Raw genomic sequence first — 26,848 nt, 5'->3', positions numbered from 1 at the left:
AGAGAGGAGAGTAGCGGTTCGGGAAGGAGCGGTGGCAATTTGGCTGTTATTTCGGTGAAGTTCAGGGTAGTTTGGTAACATGGGTGGTGCGGATGGAAGGGAACCGCGGGGAGCTGGTTTTTCCGGCTTCTCCTCCCCAGTACAAATTGAAAAATGGTTTCATGAGTGCTTCGCGAGAGAAGCCGTTTTTTGGAAGGACGTTTGGTACGACTCTCCAGAAACCGCTCGAGAAGCCGTCCAGTAAGCCCTATCAAACAGGTCCTCAATAACTCAGACCTGATGCTCCACATTCTCTTCATTATCTTCTTCCCAGCCGCCTTCTTCCTCCTCTCCTCGACATGACAATACTGCCTCCTTCATCCTCTCCCCTAAGCTCCCCCACCCTGACCTGCCTCCCTTCCGACTCTGACGGGCTCCGCCGCCGCCCGCGAGCCGCTCCCACTTCCGGGCTCCAGTCATTCCCCGACACTCCCTCGCACCGTCGCCCACAACATCCTTCTTCTTCCTCCCTCCCCCGAACTATAAAATGATGCCGCCGAATTACTCCAAAGCAAACGGGCCCACTCCCGCCTAGCGAAACGCCGAACACACTCCACCAGTTCCAGGCCCCCACGCCCCCACCACACCCGCAAAACATGCCGCCGCCTCCTCCGCCGCCGCACCTCCGCGGCGTCGCGCCAGCTCCGGTAGCCGCCGCTCCCTCCTTCCTCCGCCTCCCCGTCCACACGCGCCTCCGCGTCCCCGCCCCACGTGCAGCCGCCGCCTCCCCCGTGCCCGCCTCTCACTCCCCCCACGAGCACGATGCCGACCTCCTCAGCCGGGCCGCCGACGTGGCCGACCGCTCCGCGGGGCTCACATCCCCGCACCCCAACTTCGGGTGCGTCATCGCGCGGCCCCAGCGTGAGAATGACAGCGCCGAGTCCTTCGTGGTCGGCGAAGGGTTCCTCTACGCGCAGGGGACGCCCTGCGCCGAGCTCCTCGCTGCACAGGAGGCCGGCGAGCACGCGCGCGGCGCCACAGCGTACCTCAACCTCGAGCCCGGGGATTGCTACGGGGATAGCACCGCCATTGGATCCCTCGTCCAGGTGCTCGACGAAATTGCCTCCCTTCTCATCTGTTTGTCCAAATTTGCCATTTATTGCACTTGAAATTCCCTCAGTTTTCTCATGGTGATGGAATCAGTTGGGTTAAGAATCTAAGATTAAATTCTTGTTGTTATAATATCTGGTTCGCGGTCCTAAATGATCATAGGTAGTGTCAATTTTGCGGGTTTAAACCATAAATTTAAATCATGAGGGGATGAATAGATTTAAGTATCTTGAATCAATGTACCTTGCAGATTAGTGTGTTTTAGCAAAGATGATAACACTGGAGTAGCTTTCAGTCATAAGTTTTTTTGGGCACTTGTACATTTGTCCACATAAAACTTGTTGTCGCATAAGTAAAGGAATCGGTCTAACCCACTGGCATTAACTTGATTGATCTTCCTCAGTGTGTAAGCAGTATACTAATGATTTAGTAGGCAGGAATTGCAAGAGTTGTGGTGGGTCTGAGACATCCCTTGAAGCACTTGAGAGGGAAGGCAATTCAAGCATTACGAAGTGAAGGCATTCAAGTTGATGTTGTGGGGGAGGATCTGCAGACTAAGCCGTTCGAGGTGATTCTTTTCTTACATTTTTTTCTTAGTGTTTGATTTCTTAAAAGCTTTAGTGTCCATTGTTGTTTTCCATCTGTGCAACCATGCATTAATTATGCATTTCTTCAATCATATCTGGCTTTCTGAACTCTGATTTTTGATCTTGTGAATTTGACACTAGTATTATGATATGGAAAATGTAAAGACTATAGGTTTATTATGGCTTGAACACAAAATTGTGAATAAGTCTATTGATTTGTCAATGTTTATTTTAGATGTTCAAGTTCAATGGAGATACTATCACTAGATTTATTTTCTCTAGGTGTTTAATAATTTGGATGGGACAAATCATTAAAAGATGGAAAAGAGAAGGATAACCGATTTACATGTCTACAATTAAGAGTGACTTCGGGCAATTACAGTAGAGATTTTTTTTAAAAGAAACACACATGTTTTTGTGTGTGTTTTATGTGTTCTTCTAATAAGTGGGTCAGATAAATATAGTTATCATGTTCTTGCCTTCACCAATTTGTTAACTTTTATGTTGTTAACTGTAGGGAGCTCTGAAGTCATGCCTCACTGTAAATGCTCCATTACTTTACAGAGCTGCATTTAATGTCCCTTTCTCTGTTCTGAAGTATGCTATGACAGCAGATGGTGAGACATATGTTATTCGGCTTATTAATATTAGTTGGGTTAATTATTAAAATACACAATTGATTTATAACATTCAACTTATACCTCTTTTCATTTTCATCAATGGGCAGGAAAAATAGCGGCAAGTAGTGGACATGCTTCTTGGGTAAGTGGTAAAGCATCCCGAGGGCGTGTATTTGAGTTACGCGGTAGAAGCGATGCTGTTATTGTTGGCGGAAATACAGTGCGCTTTGACGGTACCGATCACTTAATACAACATTCTATTAACTATAGTTCATAGTGTTCATTCACACAAAGTTAAAGTTTTTTGGTTGTATTGTAGATCCTCGGTTAACTGCAAGGCATGTTAAGGGGCATGTTCCAGTGCGCATAGTGATGTCACAGTCTCTCAACCTTCCTGAGGAAGCAAATTTATGGAATGTTAACGAAGCCTATACAATTGTCGCAACTCAAAGAGGGGCTCGGAGAGATTTCCAAAAGAAGCTTGCTATGAAAGGTGTTGAAGTAGTAGAGTTCGACATGCTGAATCCAAGAGATGTTATGTCATATTGCTATGATCGTGGTTATCTTTCTGTATTATGGGAATGTGGTGGGACCTTAGCAGCTTCTGCTATATCCGCAAGTGTTATTCATAAGGTGAACCTTTTTTGCTAGGTCTTCTATAATGTCTTATGTGTTCATTTGTATATCGTGGGTTTGAGTTTAGTTGTAGTTCATAGGTCTTGAAGTATAAGTGAATTGCCCACCTATCTCTCACCAGCTTCATATTTCTGGTTGAATTGGTTAATGCATGCAGTTCAATATGGTATCGTCGCTAGAGGTCTCGAGTTCGAATCCTAGTGAGCAATTAAATAAAAATTATTGCGGTCAAAGCAACTAATAAACATGGAACCAGAGAAAGTGTATAGGATTGGATGGATAATATGTGTATATATATAGGTTTTTTTTCAATTACATCTCTTGTCATTTATAAATCACATACTACCTTTGGTCATAATATATTACGTTTTGGACTGCGAATTTGATTTATAATTAATTGCTTTTTGCTGTCCAAAATGTCATCTAATTATGACTGGAGTGAGTATGAATATATGAAGATTCATCATTGTTTTGGCAAGATGAACATAATCTGATTCACTTTATTTTTTATTGGTTGGCTTATATTTTTCAGAATTTCTCACTTCATGTCATCATATTCTTGTTATGTAGCAGGTACTCTATTTGAGATCGTAACTTACAATCATGAATTTGTACCATTTTGCAGGTCTGTGCATTCGTGGCCCCAAAAATAGTTGGGGGAGTAAATGCACCAACACCAGTTGGTGAATTAGGGATGAGTCAAATGACCCAGGCCATTAGTTTTATTGATGTAACGTATGAGCAGGTCAACTCTTGTTCTAGTTCAGATACATTTCATTCTATGCATATCAGTGAAACTGACAGAGTTGATTCATTGCACTTTTATTAACATGCATTTCATTTTGCAACTGTTTCTTTGTATTTCTCTTCTGTAGCAGTGGCCCATATTTTCTTAATAGAATTTAGCAATTCCCACATTTTTGTCTTGGTTCAGTAATCTCTTCTACCACTGTTCTCTTCATATTATATTATTTACACTGCCCATCTGAGTAAATATGCACTGCTGCAGGCATATCTATGCCATGTGGCATTAGTTCACAACTGTTACATATTCTATAATTTTTTTCTTATAAATCTGCAGATTGACAGGGACATGCTCATAAGTGGATTCATCCAACCCATTCCTGACCTTTCGCCAGTTATACCATCAGTGGATAAAATACCTTCCATTGATCCAGAAGTATCTCCATATGAAACAGATATTATTTCCTTTTACAAGACTTGGGATACTTTTGGGGCTTTCTCAAACTTTTCTTCCCATCCAATTCACATGCCTGATGATAATGGAGATTATTTCACATGGCCAACAGTGGAACACTATTACCAGGTTTGTCTTCTGTTGTTTGTTGCTACATGTGTGCCTTTCTGTTTTGCTACGGGAAGGAATTCTTGATCATAATGTGCCAGCAAGCCTTCTATTTACTTTATAGAACCTAGCAACATCATTGTTTTTTTTCAATAAAAATGTTTTTTTATAGGTGCAATATCATTGTTTGGACTGTCTATAAGCCCCCAATGTTTTTTCAGGCTCATAAATTTGTTGGAGTTGACAATCCTCAAGCAAGAACCATTATCCAAGAAATAAAGCTAGCAAAGAGTCCTGAAGAGGCTGCTAGAATAGGAAGGACCCGGCAAAAAGAGTTCCCAGAACTGGTATGTCTGAATATTGTGCTTTCCTTTAACCTGACTATGGTGGGAAGGGATGAAGGGAAATCTTGATCAGTTCCTAACGAGGAGCTTATGCATCTAATATCCACCACTTATCATTTGCTAATTGTAATATACCATTCGTGAATCTAGTAACAAATAAATACATGCTTGAAAAGCAAGTCCATTATAATGCCATCAAAGTTTGCTTATTGAAAACAGATGAGTGCAAAATCATGGCATTAGGCTGGGACTTCCCTTATACATACTTCCCTCTGGTCAAAGTTCACTGCACTATGTATTGCCTGTTGCAAAACATCTCCATGACTCCATGCTGTCTTTTTATAGGGATTAGCTGTAGGGCATATAACTCTATGGCTGCAATTACCTTTGCTTTTCAGGTACCTGAAAGGTAAGTGGTATGGTCTGTCAGTTACTAGTTATTGGTACATTGTAGTACATGTACATTGTTACAATGGCTGCTACATTTACTCCAGTATAGCTCGTTTATTTTCACACACTTTCTTGGTTAGTAAACTGTGTGATTATTATTTTAAATTGCCTTTGCTTTTCAGGTACGAACAGATTGGGAGACTAAAAAAATCGATGTGATGTACAGAGCTATCAAATGCAAGTTTGCAACCTACCCTAGTCTGACTAATATGTTGCTTTCAACGGCGGGCTCAGTTCTTGTCGAGGCATCGCCCCATGATTTATTTTGGGGCGGTGGGCGCGAGGGTGAAGGTTTGAATTACTTGGGTAGATTGCTGATGCAGCTGAGATCAGAGATTCTGGGGACGTTTCCAGCAAGTGTCAAGGCGGAAGATGCAGCTTGATTTGCAGGTGAGGCAATCTTGCTTAGCAAGAGAGCTGATTGCAAGATCAGGCATTTTGGGCGGGTTGGTTCTCGATTAGTACAGTACATCTGGCAGTGAAAGCAACCGCTATTGAGATTTTGTTCAATTATCTATGCTTGGTTTTCCTTCTCTTTTTTTTTTTGCTATCCAAAGCTCAGGTGATGCTTCCTTGCCCTGAAGAAAACTGTGAAAAAAAAGGTTGGTGCTGCACTATTCAATTAAAGTGTGAATAAGATGGAGTATTTTTTTTTTGGCCATTGGATTAGAAACCATATAGGTTGATGAACAAGATTATGCTCACCTGCAAATTAACGTTCGTGCCAGGGGTGAAATTCAGGGAGATGCTATCCCTTTCAGACTTTCGTGGTATCAATTTTTGTACAACCCGAAAACAATCACCAGAGTTGACAGTTTTTGGGGCTTGCAACTAAGAAAAGTCCGACGAACTTCCACAACTACAAATCACAAATAGTACAATATAAGATCTCAGTGGATGGACCCGCTTTGTTACATGGTAGAAGGATTTTGGCGCTCGATTATTCCGTCCCTGATGCTCTGGAGGCGCGTCTCCACCATCCGTCGGAGGCCCTGACGGTCTCCAGCTTGCGATGAACATTGAAGCGGGCGAGAGGACGCGCGTAGCTTCCTGCACCGACGGCCACACCTCCGGGCTCCGGCTGTAATGGGCCTTCGCGCCTCGCCGTGGCAAGCTCGCTCACCTCGTCCATCAGTCTCTCCACGCGGCGCTTCCCTTGATCATACCGGGCGAGTTGGAAGGAAACGACGGGTGGTGGTTTTACATATAAAAAAAACACACCAGATGTGGAAGGAAACCAGGGATTATCCATGGAAGGGAGTTGAGTTGTGTTCACTCAAGTGCCAGATTTTGCATTGGTTGCCGTAAAAATGCGCTATCATTTGGAAACCTATCAGGTTGCATATATAGCATCAAATCCTTGAAACCCCGCCATTCCATACGCGGTCACCACCAGGGCCCGCGCGCACGCGCCAACTCCTGGTTCTCAGCTAAAGCCGCACCCATCCATTCCGTACCTTGGCCGGGCCAACAAAAAATTCACGCAAGTAAAGTCATTCAAAGTCTCCTGCACTTTGTCGCTCTTGCCATTTATCTTTAGCGCCCATTTCACATAGCTCCTCCAGGCATCGGCTTCACCTATTTTGATACTGTAGCAACGCCATAGCAAATAGCTGGTTCGGGAATCAAGAAAAAAATAAACTAGGAGTCGATAAAGCTAACTTTTTAGCTTCACGGGTCCAGCTTAGCAAGGAGCCGGTTTGAGAGGAGCCCTCCCAGCAGGGCTTGTAAACTCACACAATACAGTTAACGGTTTGGGGGAAAAATGAAACATGATACAAGGGAGAGGACACGAAAATTGCGTGCAAAATCTTTTTTTTAAGTTTTGAGATTGCTAACCGCGCCGCAGTCTGCCGTGCAGAATCTTTGACAGATATAACAGCATTCCCTTTTAACTTCCTCACTCCGGATGTCCAGAGACGGTCTCATGCCTTGCCTGCACTAGCTATATTTGCGTCCGAGACTAAACGATCGGTACTATAATTTATCCAATTTGCAGATGTTTATACTATATATGCATACACTTTGCTTGCTCGAATGATTTTTTTCTTCCAAACTTTTTCTACTCTAGTAGCTAATATAAAATTGGGACTATCTTGGTTCAAGTTCTGTGATCGTCACCTTATTGAGTGATAAATTTGATTTGTTTGAGCGTCCTTGTAGGTCAAGAGCACCTTCATAATGGGACTGATCCACGCCGTCCAACCTATGATTGGATTGATCTGCGTCGTCCAACCTAAAGAGAAATGCAGGCCTAGAAGGAGGCGGCAAGGTAGTAGACCTTCCAACGAGCATTAGGATCACACGTGACATGTTGGGTCTATCACTTGGATTTTCTTGGACACATAATAGCCCAATGTGTGTGCACTTGAGAACCATATTTTCAGCACAACTACGTCGCAATGATGGATCAACTATCTCTGTAATTGTTCCCTTGGTCCAATTTTCCCATACCTGCACACATAGCAAATCACAAAGCTATTTAACCAACTCTCAGTATTGAGAAAATTACAAACCAAAGACTTACATAGCTTAATAGATGCCGAGCCATCGTTGCTTCCGACGAGGAGACACTGTTTTTTCTTCCAGTCACAATTTCCAGGATAATCACTCCGAAGCTAAAGACATCTGATTTGGTAGAAACATGTCCAAGAACCGCATATTCAGGTGCCATATATCCACTGCATATTTGAAAAGTAGTTTCGGTGAGAGAATCTAATATGATGATGAATAGTTTAGGTGCTCAACAAGTCCAAACATAATTTGTAGTGTAACTGAATCTACATAAACTAACTAGGTTCCAGCGACTCTTCTTGTGATATGCTTTGAGTGATCGTTCTCGAACACACTTGCCAACCCGAAGTCAGATATCTTTGGATTCATATCCATTTCTAATAAAATATTGCTTGGCTTCAAATCTCTGTGTATTACTTTCACACGGGACTCATCGTGTAGATATACCAAGCCTCGAGCGATGCCACAAATTATCCTGTACCTTGTGTCCCTAGCCATATTGTCACGCTTTTCATCATCTGCATGGAGGGGGATGTGTTGTTATAAAGTAATAAAAACCAATCGATATCAAAGAACATGGAAACTAAAGTAAATGAATTAACCGTGAAATGTTCTTTAAAGGAATTACGTAATCTTCCTAGGAATTCTTGCTAATGCATAGAAAGCATGATTTCCCACAGTCCATACCTGGGACAATGGAAATAGAAGCGGCAGCTTTTCATACTCCAATAAGAGTCAGGCCTCAGTAGAAGTGGGAGCTGCATTTTTGTTCTGGGCCTTTATTTGGTCTTTTGAGAACTCTAGTTGATTTGATATTATATATTTATATGTTGTTTGAAGCTGATCTAATATATTTAACAACTGAAGGAAATCAAAGAAAAAATCAAATAGACCCATAATTGGGCCGTTTACTCTGGCTCGAAGACTCATCCACGAAGAGCGTTTCAACCAGTAATATTTAACTCTACCATGTTATATCCAAAGAAAAGTTAGGATGTTATGTTTCAGCTTCATTACGAACTTTACATCATTTTTGTTATAAAAAAGATTACACATGTTTTTCACTCATGAAAGACCTACTAATCTTTTTAAATTCTGTCTCCTACACTATTTTGTTTATAAAGTGGTGAAATAAGCACATGTACTAGTGGAACTCAAGTTTATCCGAAACAGAAATGAAATAGAATTTCAATACCGTAAATTAATGTGTCCAGGCTTTTATTTGGAACGTATTCATAAACAAGCAACTTCTCGTCTCCATCCAGGCAGGCACCAATTAGTTTCACGAGATTCCGGTGTTGGAGCTTGGCAACTAATAACAGCTCATTTTTTAGCTCACGCAAGCCCTGCTTAGAACCCCTAGCAAGTCTCTTTACAGCTATTTCTTGTCCATCTGGCATCAAACCCTGTAAAGCATCAACTTGAAGTATTCAACGATCACATAATCTTAAAGTGAATGTAATAGTCACTATGCACCGATGGACTTGTGTTTGCACTATATGGCAATGAGTTGACAAGGAACCATGGTAAAATATTTTTGTGAGATATAGATGCAAAGTTTAACTTTTATTACCTTGTAGACTTGCCCAAAGCCTCCTTCACCCAGTTTATTTTCTTCGGCAAAATTTTGTGTTGCTGCTCTGATGATGGATACATCCAGCAGCACTGACTTAAGTTCCTCAATATCCTCTGAACTAGGTGCACCTGTGGATGAAAGGCATATATTTTCTTTTAAACCCCAAGGATTTGTTATGACTGTAACTGAGATAGGAGAGACACATATGCTGATTAGGCAGCTTGCTATACATGCAAATGTATATGCAATTCATCTGGGGGATCATATCACCCGGTGAAATTCTTGGTGTGCTGGCACATGGGGACCCACAAGCTGAGAACACGATGCACATTAGTGGAAAAGAAATTTCCTTATTTGCTATTAAAAGATAAGTAGAAATTTCCTTATTTGCTATTAAAAAATAAGTTGGTGCCTTATATTTCCCATAAAAGATTATGGATATTATTTGTCATCGGGTTTAACTCCATTAGTCCATTATGTGTCACTCCCATTAACTCTGTCAGGAATCCTGATTATTTTGTCGTTAGGAATATCAGTTTTTTTGTTAATATCAATTTTGCAGTACTGAGGTGTATCTCTATAGGTAGTCATTTTTCCCTAACGCAGTAATACCCACAACTAGTTTTTTTTTTAATTTCAACACCGTCATGTCATCTTGAAACTATACATCCAGTAGTGAAAAAAAGGAAGAAGAGAAAACAATTAAAAAGATGAGTTATAGAATCACACGGAGGAGCCATTATAAAATCTGGGAAACCCATGCGTATATATCTACTCTAGACAATTGAGCAATGGCAAGGTACGCCATAGAAAATGGTCAAACATATTGATAGGGTGTTTTGGTTTTCTTGTAAGCTTTTCAATTCTAACTTAGCTATTTGAGGCAGTATATGCTATTTGTACTCATGTACAATTTAACCGCTATGTCCGTTATAGCTTCATTTAGCCCACTATTAGTTGTTTTTATAGTCTAGCCGTTAAACCCCTAAGCCCGCTATTTAGAAATCAAACTGCACGAGTTCATTGTGACGGGATGGGTTTTGGGATTGGAGGCATATCAACCAAGTGGTACACGTTACTAGATAAACCAATATTTTCTATAGTGATTTTTGACAAGCGGACCGTTGTTAAGGTAATATCCATATATAAGTTGCTTTATATGGATGATGATTTTTTATGCACGACAACTTCTTCTACTATTAATGCAATGATACGCTGCTCTCTTACGTGTTTGAGAATTTTTTTTATGCACCTTCTGAGTGTTTGTTGGAAACAGCATCATCAGTGGCCCATCTAAAGTTTCGCCCCAGGCCCCAGAAATCTCAGAACCCGTCCTGCCCCATGCCCCTTGTGTGTAACTAGTGGACCTCTTCAATCGATCTCAATTTGCATTCTGTACCAGCACTTCTCCCTTCCACACTCTATGCTCTCCAAAACCTAGCTAGATCGTCCACTCTCCACTGGAGGGGCCAGATATGGCATACGGCTGTGGAGGACGTTGATCTCGCAGCACAGCTGTTTAGGGCCCCTCATATTGTGAACTTGTTACTCCATCGAGCTTTATAGAGTTTCATGCCACTCGAAGTGGCATGGGAGTGGTATAAGTGGACAAGTCAAGTGTACATAGTGATGGTATGATTCTAAATATTACAAAAAGGAATGTCAAATATCGATATAGTAATTAACGTGGTGGCACATACCTAATTTTCCCTTGTTTCTTTAATGAATTGATTCATTGAACCATCATAAAAGATTGAAAATAAATAACAATTTAGTAGAAGCTTCTTCTACTTATTGATTTTTTTAGTCCCTTTAATTGACATGGCAATCTTAGTAGGAGTAAATAGCTGCCATGTCAACATTTTGATATGCGGCAAAGGAACAATGATGAGGAGATAGGGGTTTTGTCTAGATGACACTACCCAAGGGCACCATTTCCAACATAAATACTCCTACTCTCTTTATCATGTTTCCTATGAAACAATACATTGGAAGGACTATTTAAATCATCAAGTAATGCTTTTTTTTTTTGCATATGTGGCACTTGGGAACACCAAATATGAAATTCCCATTGAGATTGGTATTACGGCTAGTTAAGGAAAGAAACAAGAATCTTGATATTGGTCTGTCCAAAAATTTCATCTAAAGGTTTGAAGGTGCCAGTTAACTAAGGATGTGATATTGGATACTTACATGAGAGTTTTCTCTTCTTTTGCCTTGATCTTCTCCGTATATTCATCAAAATAGCTGATATTAAGCCAAGAACTGTAACCACAGGAAGGATAATTTGCAGGATCGGAGTATTACTCTTATTTTTGCTTGGGTTGCTGCTGCTGTTTCTACTTGTGCTATTGCCATTTACCTTGGGGCTATTGCCATTCCCGTTATCTGTGTATTGAACAATCAAATAAAAGAAAAACAAAGCAAGTTAATTGCATTATGGTAAGCATCACGAAGGAACTCTTCTAAGAGAAGCATGTAATGCACGTAGAAGCAAGTAATCCATTTACATTAAACAAATTTGCAACATGACACTTGTTGAAGATGTAGAACACAATGTAGGATTGACATACGAAATAATCCCTTTGGCATATATTCCTTAGATATTAGTTTGGATGTATTATTTAATTCAATGGAGTATGCTTTTAAAGCACACTAACTATTTGAAGTTACAATAACTTTCCTTCCAAACTATTTAAAATGATTTTAAAAACTTATAAGATTGGATTACGAAATATTCGATGCTACATATTAAGTCCTACCTCTCACAATAGAAGACTTGTAACATTTCACATGCTTAGCTAGCTTAAGTATGATCAAAATCCAAATCAGGTTGTGAGATATATCATGAGCAGTTCAGGAGTCGGACAGGATTGTACCAGGAATCGGTGGAGTCACTACTGGAGAATGGACCTTTTGTCCACTGCATTAGTGCCGGTTGGAATTGGACCCGGTACTAATATGAGCATTAATACCGGGTCTAACGACTAGTCCCCCAGGACCGCCCCGTGACCCCCTTTAGTACCGATTGGGTGCACATTAGTACCGGTTGGTGCCCCCAACCGGTACTAAATTCCCTCCTATAAATCTGCCTTCTTCTTCCTCCTGCCCGAGTCATTCACCACAGCTCGTGCTTCATCCTATCCATGGCGCCATAGGGGAGGTGCTGCCGGATTGAAGACCATTTCGTGGGGATTTCACTCATTCAAGTGTTCTAAAGGTTAGAAACTGCATCCTCCTTTGATGCATGGTTAGTATAGTAAGTTTTATGCTTTAAAGATAGAGTAATTTGTGATTTTTAGAATAAAGTACAATGGAGAAAATTTTTATTTATATGCATGTGTTATTTAGAGCTCATATTTGTAATTTTTAGAATAAGCTATATTTTTTTGATGTTATATTCGTATTAGTCAAAGAAATTGATATGAAGTTAGAGGAATAATTTCATAGTTTAGTACTTTTCAAATATGAGCTAAATAAATTATGGCAAATGTGAGCAAGATAAATTGTGATAAATAGATATAATAAGATGAAATAGAGGCATGTAATTAGTCATTTTTAGAATAAGCTACAATGGATAAATTTTTCATTTATATGTTATGTTTGAGCTAAGTAAATTGTGGGGAAAATATAGAGTTTGTTCATAGTTTAGTCATTTGCAAATATGAGATAAATAAATTATGTTTACCTAGCAATGACATTGATGTTTACCTAAGACTGTTGGTTGATGAGCTTTTACTATTATGGCAGGAAGAAGGTGTATGTTTGTGGGATGAGGACAAAAAGGAGACGTTTAATCTACGAGCATTGTTGTTCATAACCATCAATGATTGGCCAGCGCTTGGTAACCTGTCCGGACAGTCAAACAAGGGTTATTGAGCCTCCACGCATTGTTTAGATGATACTTGCAGCATGTATTTGAAACACTGTAGGAAGGTCGTGTATACGGGCCATCGTCGATTTCTTCCTGCTAAGCACCCATTAAGAAAGAAAGGGAAGCATTTTCAAGGGGAGGAAAAAACGTACTAAGCCTATTCACAGTAACGGTAAACGTGTATTTTCTATGATAAAGGATGTGACGGTATTCTTTTGCAAGGGCTCCGATAGCCATCTTGTTACGGATGACGAGGATGGACATGCACCTATGTGGAAGAAGTCGTCTATATTTTAGGAGCTACCTTATTAGGAAGTCCTTGAGGTCCGTAATGCAATCGATATGATGCACCTGATGAAAAATCTTTACGTGAACGTGCATGGCTTCCTAGGTACATATGGAAAAGCAAATGATACAATTGAAGCATGTCAGGACCTAAAACATATGAAACAATGAGATGATCTATATCCAGAAAAGAGAAATGATGGACATTACTTGTATTCTGCCAGTTACACTCTCAGCAAGGAAGAGAAGGAAAGCATGTTTGAGTGATTGAATAGTATCAAGGTCCCATCAGGCTACTTCCTGAATATATAGGCAATAATACATTTTAAAGAGAAGAAATTCATAAATCTAAAGGCTCATGACTGCCACGTCCTGATGACTCAATTGCTGCCTGTTGCACCAAGGAGTATTCTACTAGAGAATGTAAAAATAGCAATCGTGAAGCTATGTGTATTCCTCAACATGATTTCTTAGAAGGCAATCCATCCAAACAATCTACTAAAGCTACAGAATGATGTGGTGCAATGCCTTGTCAGCTTTGAGATGGTCTTTCCACCTTCCTTCTTTAATATCATGACCCACCTTCTAGTCCACCTTGTTGAAGAGATTTTTTTCTCGGTCCTATATTTCTACACAATATTTTCCCTTTCGAGAGGTTTATAGCAGTTCTGAAGAAGTATGTTCGTAATCTTGCTCATCCAGAAGGAAGCATCACAAAGGGATATGGAACAAATGAGGTTATTGAGTTTTTTATTGACTTTATTGACGACCTGAGTTTGATTGGAGTTCCTATATCACGCCATGAGGGGAGACTGAAGGGAAAGAGCACACTAGGGAGGAAAGCTCAGATGGACATCGATGAGGATACATTTTGTAAAGCACACTTCACGGTCCTGAGCTCTATATATGGAGGAGAATAAGGCTATTGTACGGTCCTCAAACCAAAGGAAGACTGAGGCTTGGATTACACATCATCACATTGACACTTTCACCTCTTGGTTGTGGCGACGACTGATTGGTGATGACACAATTGAAGAACAACTAGCATGGTTGGCTAGGGGTCCATCTATCTCAGTATCAACATTCCAAGGATACGATGTATGGTGGAAATGTTGGGAACCCCTTTTAGTACCGGTTGTGAACCCCCTTTAGTACCAGTTGCGCAACCGATATTGCTAGTTCGGTACTAAGGGGGGGCTTTAGTACCGGTTGAAATAACCGGTACTAAAGGGATCCTTAAGTACTGGTTAGGGAGACCAACCGGTACTAAATTGGCCGCTGCGCGTGGCCGCGGCCAATTTAGTACCGGTTGGTTTCCCCAACATGTAGTAATTTTTTACCGGTTGGTTTCCCCTCCTCTTGCGGCGCCTTCCATTCGCGGTGGCTCCTTCCGTGCGGGCATGATGCCGCCACCGCCGCAGCCGTGCCACCACAGCTTCTGCCGCCGCAGAGGAGGAAAAGGGAGGCAGGGCAAGCTGTCGACCTTCTCATCATCCTCTAGCTCCTCGACATCCATCGAGAACAAGCAAGTGAAGGCATGTTGAGCAGCTTCCCATCATCGGTACCAAGCTGCAACCAGTTCGTGCCACTCCCCCTCGTTGACCGCCATAAGTGTGGAATTTCAGGGTGATTTGGCTCAGGAGCAAAGAGGGCTACATCTTCTACATGTGCCCCAACAACATTAAGGTAAGATTGCAACCCTAACATCATGGAATCAACAGTGTTGGAACCATAGGGTTGACTTGCATTTGTGTTATTGATGTAGGGAGATCCTAGAACATGTGACCAATACTAGTTTGAACCTAAGTACTTGAACTATTTGAAGGAAAAATTTCTCCATTTGGTGCCTCCAAACTATGAATTGGCGGGTACTACTCTAGGAACAACAGTAGCTCAGCCAAGTGCTGGATTTCAGCCTCCTCAGCCATCGGCAAGCACTAGTTTGTTGAATGAGATAAGTTAGATAAAGATGGCAAATTGTGATATGAAGATGGAGATGTGTGAATTGAAGATCCAGTGTGGAGAAATGAAAGAACATGTTAATGAACTGAAGTTGGAAGTGGGAGAGTTGAATCATCTTCTGGGAAGAAAAACAAGGCTAGTGTGGCCAAGAAAAACAAGGCTGCTGGGGGTGGATGCAACATGGCTGCCATTACTGCTGTTGTGACCTTGATTGTAGGTGGCATGCTTGGGATCTTTGCCTCAGGAGTAGCTAATGCTAAGTGAAGAAATGGATAGTGTAGTAGTGCTATTTGTCAATGAATCTTGGTTATGTTTCTGTTGTGTGGAATTTGTTATTTGGTTATGTTGAGTTGTGATCTATGAACTTCATATGTAATGTGACATGTCTTATCTGTTGTGTGCGATCTATCATTTGGTTGTGGTTATGTTGAATTGTGACATGACTTATCTATTGGTTTATATATGACACTTATTTTTGTGAGCTACGGTTTATATTTTTGTGAGCTTGTTTTCTACCATAGTCACATCTAGGAAGGAAGTGAGGCACTATGCCAAGTGATCTGCTGAGGATGTCCATGGTGCATTTATGCATCAAGTATTGTACCCATTTCTAGGGGCATGCCACGTCATCACCCGCCCCTGGAAATAATTTTCGGGAGCGGGTGATGCTGTCCCCCACTGGGAGCTATGTCCAGGGACGGGTGATGGGATTACCCACCCCTGCAAATTGTGATTTTCAAAGGCGGGTCACCCCATCGCCCACCACTGGAAATTGCCCCCATTTCCAGGGGCATCCCGTGGCCCGCCCCTGCAAATAGTTCTCCAGGGGCGGGCGGTATGCTACAGTAACAATCCTGTTTTGTAGGTGTGGGTGACAATTTCGCCCGTCCCTATAAAAAAAATAGGGCGCCTCTACCAATCGTTTTTCCACTCTGGCATTTGTTAGTGGTGCAGTTGTGGTACCGCTTCTCTCCGAACCAGGAGAAGAGCGTATCCGAGGCACCAGTGCCTCCTGCCCCCTGGAAGATGTTTTCACCATACGGGCCGCCGGATGGAATTTTCTTGCAATCTCTCTTCCTCTTCTCCGCGTAAGTCTCGGCATAGGCTGCCAAGAGGTCCTGTTCCATGAGAGTATGCCTAAACCCATTGCAGTGCGGTAACCATTTTGGAGGTAGAGGAAATCCTGCGGTGAATTCTGAGCTGCAATGCCGATGACACTAGAACAACATCTCATCAATGAGACCGAAAAGACATGCAATCGTGTCAATATCTTTCCGCCTAAAAAGATCAGGCAAACAAATCTCTGGACCCGTTTGGATCCCTCCATTACGAAGAAATTGGAATCTGTATGCTACTTCCTCCGTTGTATGCTACTTCCTCCGTTCCAAATTATAAGTTATTCCAACTTTTTTGAAGAGTCAAACCATTTTATGTTTGACCAAAATTATAGAGGGGATCACAAAGGTCTATGGCACCGAATATATATATATATACACACACACTGAAAATATATTTAATGAAAAAACTAATGGTATTTATTTGGTATCATGAATGTTAGTACTCCATTGTATAAATTTGATCAAACTTGAAATGCTTTGACTCTCCAAGGAAATTGGAATGACTTATAATTTGGAATGGAGGAAGTATTTGTCTTGGAATGTGTCTACAACTTTCCAAAGTATTTGTCTTTAAGTTCATGAGGTGGGAGATGAAAATTGATTCTATCGATCCTCATGCTATGTTTCTAATATGCAACTTATAGCACACTCTTCTACTCGCTTCCCTGTAGCAGAAGTGCAGTACATAAGTATCTCTCCCATAGCCATCAATAATATACAAATATATTCCACATTCAACTATATTAGCTTAATTAATTTGTGTCTAAATTATAATTATTATATTGGAATTCAATTCCAAGGATCCAAAAGGCACCTAATTGGAATTGAACAATATGAACCTGAACCGGTATATTTATCTTTTCAATTACAAGGATGCTGACGCAAGTGTACAAGCACCACCAAAAACGCGTGCATCCTACCACATTCTTATAAATAATTTTACTTACGGGACTCATGCATATATGTAACTTATATGCATTTAATTGTTTATTTATTACGAAACTCATGGAAAATCCTTGCACTCCAAACAGCTTCAATCCTTCGAATATATTTAATGAATGAATGCTTAATACAAAATAATCCTAGTGTTGTTCAGCAAATTTAATCTACAAAAAGACTTGTTGATATCCTCAATCAAGTCAAGGTGTATAAGGAGAATCACTTTGCCACGAAATTCAGCGGATGCCAATTTTTGTTAGAATATGTGGTTATCACGTGTAACATGTAAACAAGATTCAGTTTAGTTGAAGATACGGTTTGGTTATAGATAGAGTTCGTGTACAACAAGTTGTATCCTACACAACCAAACCGTATCCCAGATACATCTGCTGCTGTATAATCTGAAGCTGTTACGACTCCCCCATATATATAACACGTACTCGTGGTGTGTTGAGATTAGCAACCACGTTTCCACCAAATTCTTTCAATTTTCACTTACCTTTTGTTTTGCGCAACGAAATTTCACTTTGCTGTGGTAGATGGAAGACCTGGAACAGTATACAATGGAGCTTTGCTGAATGAAGGACAAGTTAGAATTGATAGTACGTACCTGACCGGTTGAACTGTCCGCAGGTTGCGTATGGTGGGACACCCAGCACGTTCCCTCTGGGCTCGTACTCGCAGACGATGAACATACCACGTTGGCTGTCGCAGACCACCATGGCACACCCGAGCTTGATGCTGTTCGCCCACACCACCTGGGTGTAGTGCCCGCAAGACTGTCCGGCGCTGCACGAGTTGTCGTTGCAGTTGTAGTACTGCTTCTCCGCGACCCAGGCGCCCACGGCGTCGGCGGCCGTCCAGTTCGCGCCCGCGCTGCCCCAGAAGATGTTCTCGCCATAGGGGCCGTTGGAATGCAGGAGCGCGCAGTTGTCACTCCGTTCCGCCGCGACCGTTTGGGCGTAGGCCGCCACCGTGTTGTTCCACGCGATAGGGGCGACGCCGACGTCAGCTCGGGCCGCGTTATGGAGGTCCACGAAGTCCTTTGCGGAGTTCTGGGCGTCGACGACGGAGGTTGTCGTCATGATGGCCGCTCCGGCGAGCACGATGGCCGCGAACGGCAGCATGGTGTGCCGACCACTGCTAAGACAAATCAACGCGGCAGTCAGCTAAAGCTCTGGCAAAACGGAGGTAGGTGTGTGAGAAAAATACACTGCTATCTATGGCAGGCTAGCTGTCCTCGCATGAGGCCACGGAGTCGCCGTGGCCGTGGGGGCCAGGTCTGTCTGGCCCCTGATTCTTTACGGTATTTCGTGGCCGTGGGGGCAGGCTAGTAGTGATGGAAATTTCCACACGCTTGAGTGGAAAAACCATGTGGCTTCTGTTAAAACAAGATTGAGTTCTCGGATATTCAAGTCATTGGAAATGCCCTGGTGGACCAATCGCTACATGCTTGGGCCTTGGGGGAGACTTTGAAGTCAACTTTGAGGAAAACACACGATGGCTACAGTGGCTACGTTAAACCAATGTGGCCAGATGATGCTCAGCTCTCACTTTGAGGCTTCGTTTGGCAGCTGTGGGGCACAAATCACGTGTGAAACAAATCACGTGAGGAGAGAGAATTCCCTATTTGACACTAGAAAAAACTACTTGTTCCTTTCTTGATCCTTAGAAAATTTTCGTTCCCTATTTGACACCGAGTTCAACGTTCATTCGTTATATGACACTCTGTTGGATTTTCCATCTGTGAACCGTTAAATACCCGGTGAAAAGATGATTGTGCCCCTATGGGCCCCACCACCCTTCTCCCTCCTCTCCTCTCCTTCTCCCTTTGCTCCACATCGGCTGGTCCTGCCTCTTCCCCACGCCGGCCTCCCTTCCTCTTCCCCAGCGTCAGCCTCCCCTGCGCCGCCGGCCACCCTCTCCCTCCCTCTCCCCACGCCGCTGAAGCATCCCCACATAAGTAGAGATTAAATGTGATACAAATATCAGTCTCAGGAGGCTGATAACACATTTATTCAACAGACGGTTCAAAAATCGTACAACTCCCGAAGGAGCAGGCGGGCAAGCCACACCCAAAGGAGAAACAAACCAACAACGATACAGATCCAAATTGCCGTCTACTCAGACTCTGGGCTGCAATCGGAACTAAGCGACATCGGAAGCATTCTGCAAAGGGCAACACCACAAGCAGCGTTAGGTGCGGAAGCGACCTCCTACTCGAAATCCTCGGTGACGAAGTCCAGATCTTCTTCTGAAGCAACAAAATAAGGGTGAGTACAAAAGTTCTCAACAAGTCTAACCCCATCCACGGAGGGGGATACAATCAAGAATATGCACGGGATAAATCAAGGATAAGGCTGAGGTTTATTTGCAATAAAGCTAGATTTTCAACACATGCAAGGGTTTATTTTCAAAAGGTTTTCACAAAGCATTTGTTTAGTAACCGAATCAATAAGTGGGGGTTGATCCTACACAAAGGATCCAAGTTTTTAATGCTACCGAACTCCCCGTCCGCAGTAGCTCGCGGCAGAACTGCCGGACACTTCCAAAATCCAACACACGCTAAGAAAACCATCCATCTCCAAGCACTAGTTATGTGACCAAGCCGTAACTCGTCCATTGCCGTGGACACGGCTACCCGGATAGGTTTTAACTCTGCAGAGGTTGTACACTTTTCCCACAAGTAGGGTACCGCAGCACGATCACCTTAGTGTCGGTGCAGATCCTAACAAAGCCATTACTCACCTTAGCTAAACCTGACTAGCCAACACGGAAGCAACCAATGGGTTAACGACTTACCAACGAGGTCTTAACCGGGACCTAAGTTCACATAGTTCTTATTCCTTTTCCATGGTCTCCCGTTGCTCACCAGCTCTCCTGATGGCTAATAGACTAGCTAGTGGGATTTATGCTAAGCCGTTGCCACATACAACGGTCGAGTGGTTGCACGATAGTTGGGTTAGGCAAGATGACACATCAACTCGCTCCTTAATTTGTGACAAGATGGATATCTCCCAACCTTGCGCAATCACAAAGGTACGAGCCCAACTTATTGGCATTTCACATAAGAAACATCCATCCATCTCATCTAAGCATTTCTTTCCCTTATTTTCAAAAACCCATTTCCCCTTTTAAAAACACTCACACATTTATTCTTTAACAAAACACATTGTAGACATGATTGAATTGAGTAACAAGGTCCTAAGCATTCTAGCAGTAATTATCATCCAAACAGAGCAAGTCATATTTACAGATAAATATAGGACAACCAAGGAATAATCATAACAATCAAGGGGTGGCTATCCAATCATGTTTCAGCAGTAAAACAATATGCAATTTATAAACAAGCCAATAGGTTGTGTTTGAAAAATTAGGATAAATATGCATAAAAGGGTGAGATTGGACTTGCCGTCCTCAAAGCCTTCCGGGAGTTCTTGCTCGCGGTGCTGGTCCTCGGGCTCGGGCTCGCGGTCAAACTCCTTCTCATGCTCCTCCTCGGGTACTCCGCGATCTACGGCACACACAATCGGGCACACAATAAAAAAAAGAAAATTAAAGCTTTACCCGTTGAGCTCGAACAGAGAACGAGAACGGAAAATAGAAGGAATGAGTATTTTCATGAAATTTGAAGATGACTTGGCAGAAGTATATTGGAGGATGCCGTGGTTGAATTTGGGATTAATTGGAGGAAGTTTGGCGCATAAAATGACGAGATAACCGTGTATTAGGGGCTTAAAACAAGTTTTAGGACTAAACTGCGAGAACCAAGAGACCTATTCACGAATATTTTTGGAAGATGGAAGGGTATATTCGCGAGAGAACTTTGTGAGAGATGGGAGGGATGGTTTGTGAATATGGAAAAGGAGGGGGTTAGATCGAAATTGGGGGCTTTCTTCTTCCTTGGTTCGGTAGAGACATAGGGAGGTTGGGGAGGGCGCCCTAGTGGCGGGCAGCTAGCCTAGGCTCGCCGGCGGCGAGGATTGGCGGCAGGGGAAGGTAGAGGAGGTCGTGGGGACTCAATTTTGGCTCTCACCTTGGCGAATCGGTGACGGGAAGCGAGGGGGCCAGCGTGGGCAGGGGCGGTCGGAGCTTTGGCGTGGGCGGGCGGCGCGCAGGGAAGGATGGTGCTTGGGGCGCACAGGGAGGCGGTGTTAGTGGTGTGGGAGGAGGCCGAGCCTTGGCCCCCTTTTATAGGCAGCGTGAGGGAGCGGGGCGAGCGGCGCATAGGGTGATAGGGGCCGGTGGCCGGTGAGGTGTTTTAATGGCGGCCGGGATTCTCGGCCGGTGGCGTGGCGAAGTGGAGCTCCGCGTGGAGGGCGTGGTGGGGCCGGGCTCGGGCGGCGAGGAGCACAGGGTGCACAGGGCGGTGGCCGGTGTGGGAAGGGGCGGCGAGCGGTAGCCGGTGTGCGGTCGGGGGTCGGCGTAGCGTGCAGGAGGGGAGCTGCAGCGCGGAGGGCGAGGCATGTGGGGCCGGGTGTCGGGTGGCCAGGGAGAGAGGGGCCAGCGTGGGGGGAGTGGCGCTGGGGCCGGCCAGGGGAGAAGCAGGTGCTAGGGGAGGGGCTGGCATGCGCTCGGCCAGGAAGAAAGGAGAAAGAGGAAGGAAGAAGAAGGAGGAAGGAAGAAGAAGGAAGAGAGAGAAGGAAAAGAAAAAAAGAAAAAGGGAAAAAGAAAGAGAGAGAAGAAAGGGAGAGTTGGCGAAAAATGCGGAAAATGGTCGGGCACGCGTGACAGATTTTTGACGAGCACGCGGTGAAATTTGCAGAGGAAGAAAAGGATGGTTGCCAATGTTGGGTGCCGGGATGGCGAAGTCGCCGGGAATAAAAGGTTTTCTGGGAGCTCAACGGTCAAAAGATTTTGAAAATGAATTTTAGCGAATGATTTGAGTTAGTAAATTTTACGGATGTTACAGCCGTCGGCTGCCCTCTTCCTCCCTCCCCGCGTCGGCCGCTGCTCTTCCCTCTTCCCGCGCCGGCTCACTCCTCCATGCCGTCAGCGCCGCTGGCACCGTCCGCTCGCCGCCCCTACCTCTTCGCCGCACCGGCCGCCACTCTTCCCTCTCCCCGCGCCGGCCACCGCCCCCTCTCTCCCTTCCTGCGTCGGCCGTCGCCCCCTCCCTCCCTCCACTGCGCCAACTCGCCTGCACGCACGAACAGAGAGGGACGACGTTGATGTGGGTCGAGTGCATCCATTCGTTTTGGGTGGATGCATTCGACCTGCATCTAGGAGGAATATTCCTTCCTGGGTCCGACCCAACCTAGATGCATTTTCAACCAAATGCGGGTTGACGGGGTCGAACCCGTTCCAACCTAGTTCGACCCCTAAACCAAACACACCCCTAGGAATCAGCAGTAACAAGGGCCCACAGACATCTCTTTGCGCTGTAGGTAATGAGAGGATCCTCGTCCTTGCTGAAGATACAACATTGGAGTAGGTAATGAATGTTGAACAGGATCAGAGATAGGGATATGGTGCATCTGCAGCACTACAATAGCATTTCTGATCCTCCCCTGGAAAGACAACTAGAAGAGCAATAGCCTCGTTACTGTGAAGGGATTTTGAGGCTTGAGGATACTCTGCGTTTGTACTGTTGTGATTTGAAAAAAAAAGATTTAAGGATACTCCAATCTGGGCACTAGCCATCGCTTCACCATTATTATAGACATTTCCATGGAAGAATGGCACATTCTTTTGCGTCAATGCTTTTGCCCAAGACATATCTGAGTGGGTTCTTGGCAAAAAAAAAGAACCCACATGTTTGAGTGGGCCAAGCGGTATTTAACTTCGTCAGCATGGAAAATGTTTAAATCCATGTCAACTTTTACACGATCTGGGCAGCGGACTGATCCTACGGACCGGTGTCCGCGGGCGAGGCAGTAGGAATGGAGGGGCTCCTGCGTAAGGTTGTGTTTAGTTTCCACTTACTTATTTTTATTTTTAAGGATTAAACTTCCCTTTAGTTAGGGACTAAAGTTTAGTCCTCTCCTATTTAGATGTAGAAACTAAACAACAATTAATGACTTGAACAATGATCACATTACCTCTAATCATTGCTACCCCTCCTTTTTTTCCCTCCTCCCAGGCTGCTTCCTTCCCGCCATTTCTTCCTAGCACGAAGAACTTCCTGGCGCGCGCCCCTTGCCTGCCATAGTGTTGGCCGGTGTTGCTATTTTTTTTCATCCAAACCGAATAATGTTCAGGGAAACACAAATGTCATTGTTACAAAACAAAGGAGCTATGACCTATTTAACAATCCATCAGCTATCTAATCCCGAAACTGATTCATATTTTGATCTTCGTCCTCGTGTTGGGTAGTAGCTGCATTTCCTTGAGACAATGATTCTTCCGACGGTGCAACATAGTTCTCATCATCATCCGCCATCTTGAAGTTCACATCCCAAATAGCACTCTCTCTAATAAAATTATGAATTGCCATGTAAGCGATAATTATTTGGCTTTGCTTTGCCATTGGATAAGCCGATAAATCACGCAAAATCCGCCATTTCCCCTTCAAAACTCCAAAAGACCGCTCGATGATATTTCTTAGTGACGAATGTGCATAATTGAAGAGCTCCTTTTTACCTCTTTGAACTGGTCCTTGTCGAAACTTCGGGAGATGATATTTTGTACCCTTGTATGGTGAAAGATAACCCGATCGGTTTGGGTACTCAGAGTCCACAAGATAAAACTTTTCTACACATCCATATTACTCGTGTTACTTATATGCAAAGGATTGCAACTATGTGAAGGAGTGGAGCATAGAATAGGGAAGTACCTTGAGGTGGATGTGGAAACTTGTCGCCATACTTGTTCAATGCATCTTTGAAGACTCTCATGTCATGGACCGACCCAGGCCATCCCGCAACAAGAAAAGTAAATCTTATATTGAAGTCACATATGGCTAACACATTCTGACTGGTGTATTCATGTCGTCCTGTATATTGGACAACCTTGTCAGTTGGCACTACAACAGGCACATATGTCCGATCTATTGCTCCAATGCAATTATCAAAGTACGGAGAAAACTGAGGAGACTGTAACCTCTAATGCACAGTACTAAATGTAGGGTCTACAGGTCTAATGATTATCAGCTGCAAGCTTGCTAACACTGCGCAGTACTTTGTCAAACTTCCTACTGCATGTCTCGGTTGACCTAACAAATTGATCTTCAGCTTGTCTCATGCTTTGAGGGGCACCACAAATTCATAAAAATATTGCTAAAGACTCTACTGATGACATTCTCCTCATTGACTTCAATCCATAAGACTCAACATGGACATTATGAAGCCTATTAAACACATCCCTATTCATCCTACACATGTTGTAACAAGATGTCCTATTTCTTAGTGTTTTAATCATCCATTCATAACCAGATTCTGAAGGAACCCTATAATCTGCTTTGTTTAAGTATGTGTCATAATAGTACATACCGAGCATGGCACCAACATCAGCAATTTGTCTCCTCTTTTGAATTCTCATCAGGTACTCATCATCAGAATCAGAATCCTATGCAAACATAAGAATTTTGATCAGCCAACATGTACAAAGCTATGACAAAGTTAACATAAAGATTCAAATAGTTCTGTTTCATGGAAGCTATGACAAAGTTAATATAATGATTTTGTTGATGCCAGATTTTGACACGTTTTGATCGGCGTCAAGAGAGGGAAGGATTGGCCGATGCGGCGGATTTAAAGGTTACGATTGGGAATCAGCCGATTGGTGCTACAGTTGGGAATTGGCTGATTGGTGCTATAGTGTTTCAAGCGATTGGCAGACAGAGTTGGTGGAGGTTGGCCGATTGGAAGGCTGGAGCGATTGGGCCGATATGGGCTTAAGGTGGGCCAGAAAAAGAAGATAGAGAAAGATTGGCCCGTAGGAGTATGATAACCAACTCCGATACGAGTTGTGTTTGTAAATATTCGTTTTCGTTTAAAATTAGAGATAGATCCTAGTTGGTTAGGAAATCAGTTGTAACAAGCTATAAATAGCTATCTTTAGAGATTTGTAAACAACACATCAATCAATACAAACAATCTACTTTTTCATCGTACTTTACTTTCAAGTCGGCGACTTCGCCAATACATCTTTTTCTTTCACGAGTTCGTACGGGTTGGCAGGGCTGCATCGACACAATCTCTGGCCGATTCTGTAAGTTCCGTTTATCGAGTAATATCTAAGCTTTAACTTCGGGCGCATCGCTGTCGTTTCGTTTAGATTTATTCACAAGTTATCGATATTAACTAGAACGATATGTTTTATCTATGGTTTTAGTTTTATCACCAGTTATCCAGCTTGAGATTTGAACTGTCGGCTTTATCATTGTTATTTTTATTTATCATTATACAGCCGATTAGATCTATTTCAAGTGTTGTTTCGTAGCGTTGTCTAGTCTGCTCTAGAAGATTCTTTACAATCGCTGTGTGATTGTTGGCTGTTCCATAGCCGGTTATCTTCATAGCAAATCGGCCGATTCGCTGATACGCTTTTCGAGATAGATCGGAACTTTAGCCGATTGAAACCCCTGAGATTTAATACGTTTCTTTCCTTGTCAATCAACAGGTCAGATTGACTGGCACGTCGCGCGAACCGCACCAGGGCGATCACCCGAACAGGAGCTAAGCAGATTCTCCCGGGTTGTGTGTCCGACGTTGAGGGTCATCGGCTGACTTTTAGCACCAACACACTTTTGGCACACCCAGTGGGACCACTTCAACGCCCAACATGTCAAAAGCCACCGAAATCTCCGAAGACAACGTCATCGAGGTTACGGAAGCAGATCTCAAGGACGACTAGAAAGAAGATTTGGCAAGGCACATGGAAGAATATAGGAAGACATGCTTGCAATCTTTCAGTCGTATCAGAAGCGGGGAGACCGTCAAGAAAGCTTCTCTTCCAACTCCCCGCCACATCACCGTCGCTGACGACTCGGGCAAGATGTCCGATATGATTCAACAGTTCGTTTACCAGGCCTTCATCGACCAATCCTCAGTGATGACCAACACGGTATACAATACCGTCATCAGTTCCCTGCTCAGCGGAGTAGCTCAAGGATATCAGGGGCCAGTGTACGCCCCGCCTATTGTAACTCTAGTCAGAAGCTTACCAGGCACATCTCACTCAGCTCCTCAGCCGATACCAACACAACATGGAGGATACAACACCTCAATGCCTCCAGGATACAACGGCGCGCCATGCTTTCAAACGCAAGCGCTGTCTCAGCCTGCTCAGCTTCCCTCCGTGTAGTCGCTGCCCTCAAACTCAGTGCCTTGGGGGGCACCAGCAACGACAGCTGGTTTGGACCAATCAACCGGTTACGGAAACTCTCCGATCCAAGCACCGTTCCAATAGGCTATCCGGCCGACGGTCCCACAGTATCAACCGGCCACGTCAGAAATTGGCAGGGGGGCAGATGCTGCAGAAACACTCAGAAGTGCAGCGCCGATGATGCTGTACGATGAGATGGCAGATTCGCTATGCCACCAACTGTCAACCGCTCAGTCGGCCACGTTGCCGCAAAATCCACCGCACCTTTTGATCCATCACCC

General features: G+C 43.6%; 2 protein-coding genes across 4 annotated transcripts; one reads left to right on the top strand and one right to left on the bottom strand.

The window, feature by feature from the left end:
- The first annotated feature begins 303 nt into the window (after positions 1 to 303).
- On the top strand, positions 304 to 5,693 carry LOC117851260 (riboflavin biosynthesis protein PYRR, chloroplastic). Of its 2 annotated transcripts, XM_034733053.2 has the most exons (10): positions 304 to 1,085; positions 1,523 to 1,657; positions 2,194 to 2,293; positions 2,404 to 2,529; positions 2,616 to 2,929; positions 3,558 to 3,677; positions 4,014 to 4,259; positions 4,460 to 4,585; positions 4,928 to 4,991; positions 5,155 to 5,322. In XM_034733053.2, the coding sequence occupies exons 1-10, from the start codon at positions 636 to 638 to the stop codon at positions 5,175 to 5,177; spliced, it is 1,704 nt and encodes a 567-aa protein (XP_034588944.1). In that variant the 5' UTR covers positions 304 to 635; the 3' UTR covers positions 5,178 to 5,322. The 2 variants fall into 2 exon arrangements, with proteins under 2 accessions (XP_034588944.1, XP_034588938.1); XM_034733047.2 differs by lacking the exon at positions 4,928 to 4,991 and having other exon boundaries at positions 305 to 1,085; positions 5,155 to 5,693.
- A 1,137-nt stretch (positions 5,694 to 6,830) lies between these two features.
- LOC117851274 (cysteine-rich receptor-like protein kinase 44) lies at positions 6,831 to 18,583 on the bottom strand. 2 transcript variants are annotated; one of them, XM_034733074.2, is made up of 8 exons: positions 18,513 to 18,583; positions 17,911 to 18,440; positions 11,316 to 11,510; positions 9,120 to 9,250; positions 8,742 to 8,952; positions 7,827 to 8,064; positions 7,560 to 7,713; positions 6,831 to 7,486 (listed from the first exon to the last, which is right to left on the bottom strand). In XM_034733074.2, exons 2-8 carry the CDS (start codon positions 18,425 to 18,427, stop codon positions 7,124 to 7,126), a joined length of 1,809 nt encoding a protein of 602 aa, XP_034588965.1. In that variant the 5' UTR covers positions 18,428 to 18,440; positions 18,513 to 18,583; the 3' UTR covers positions 6,831 to 7,123. The 2 variants fall into 2 exon arrangements, with proteins under 2 accessions (XP_034588965.1, XP_034588956.1); XM_034733065.1 differs by lacking the exon at positions 18,513 to 18,583 and having other exon boundaries at positions 17,911 to 18,505.
- Between the last annotated feature and the right edge of the window lie 8,265 nt (positions 18,584 to 26,848).

Source organism: Setaria viridis, chromosome 1, assembly GCF_005286985.2.
Source record: "Setaria viridis chromosome 1, Setaria_viridis_v4.0, whole genome shotgun sequence".
Taxonomy (NCBI): domain Eukaryota; kingdom Viridiplantae; phylum Streptophyta; class Magnoliopsida; order Poales; family Poaceae; genus Setaria; species Setaria viridis.
Note: the sequence above shows the minus strand (reverse complement) of the source record. Positions and strands in the feature narration are given on the sequence as shown.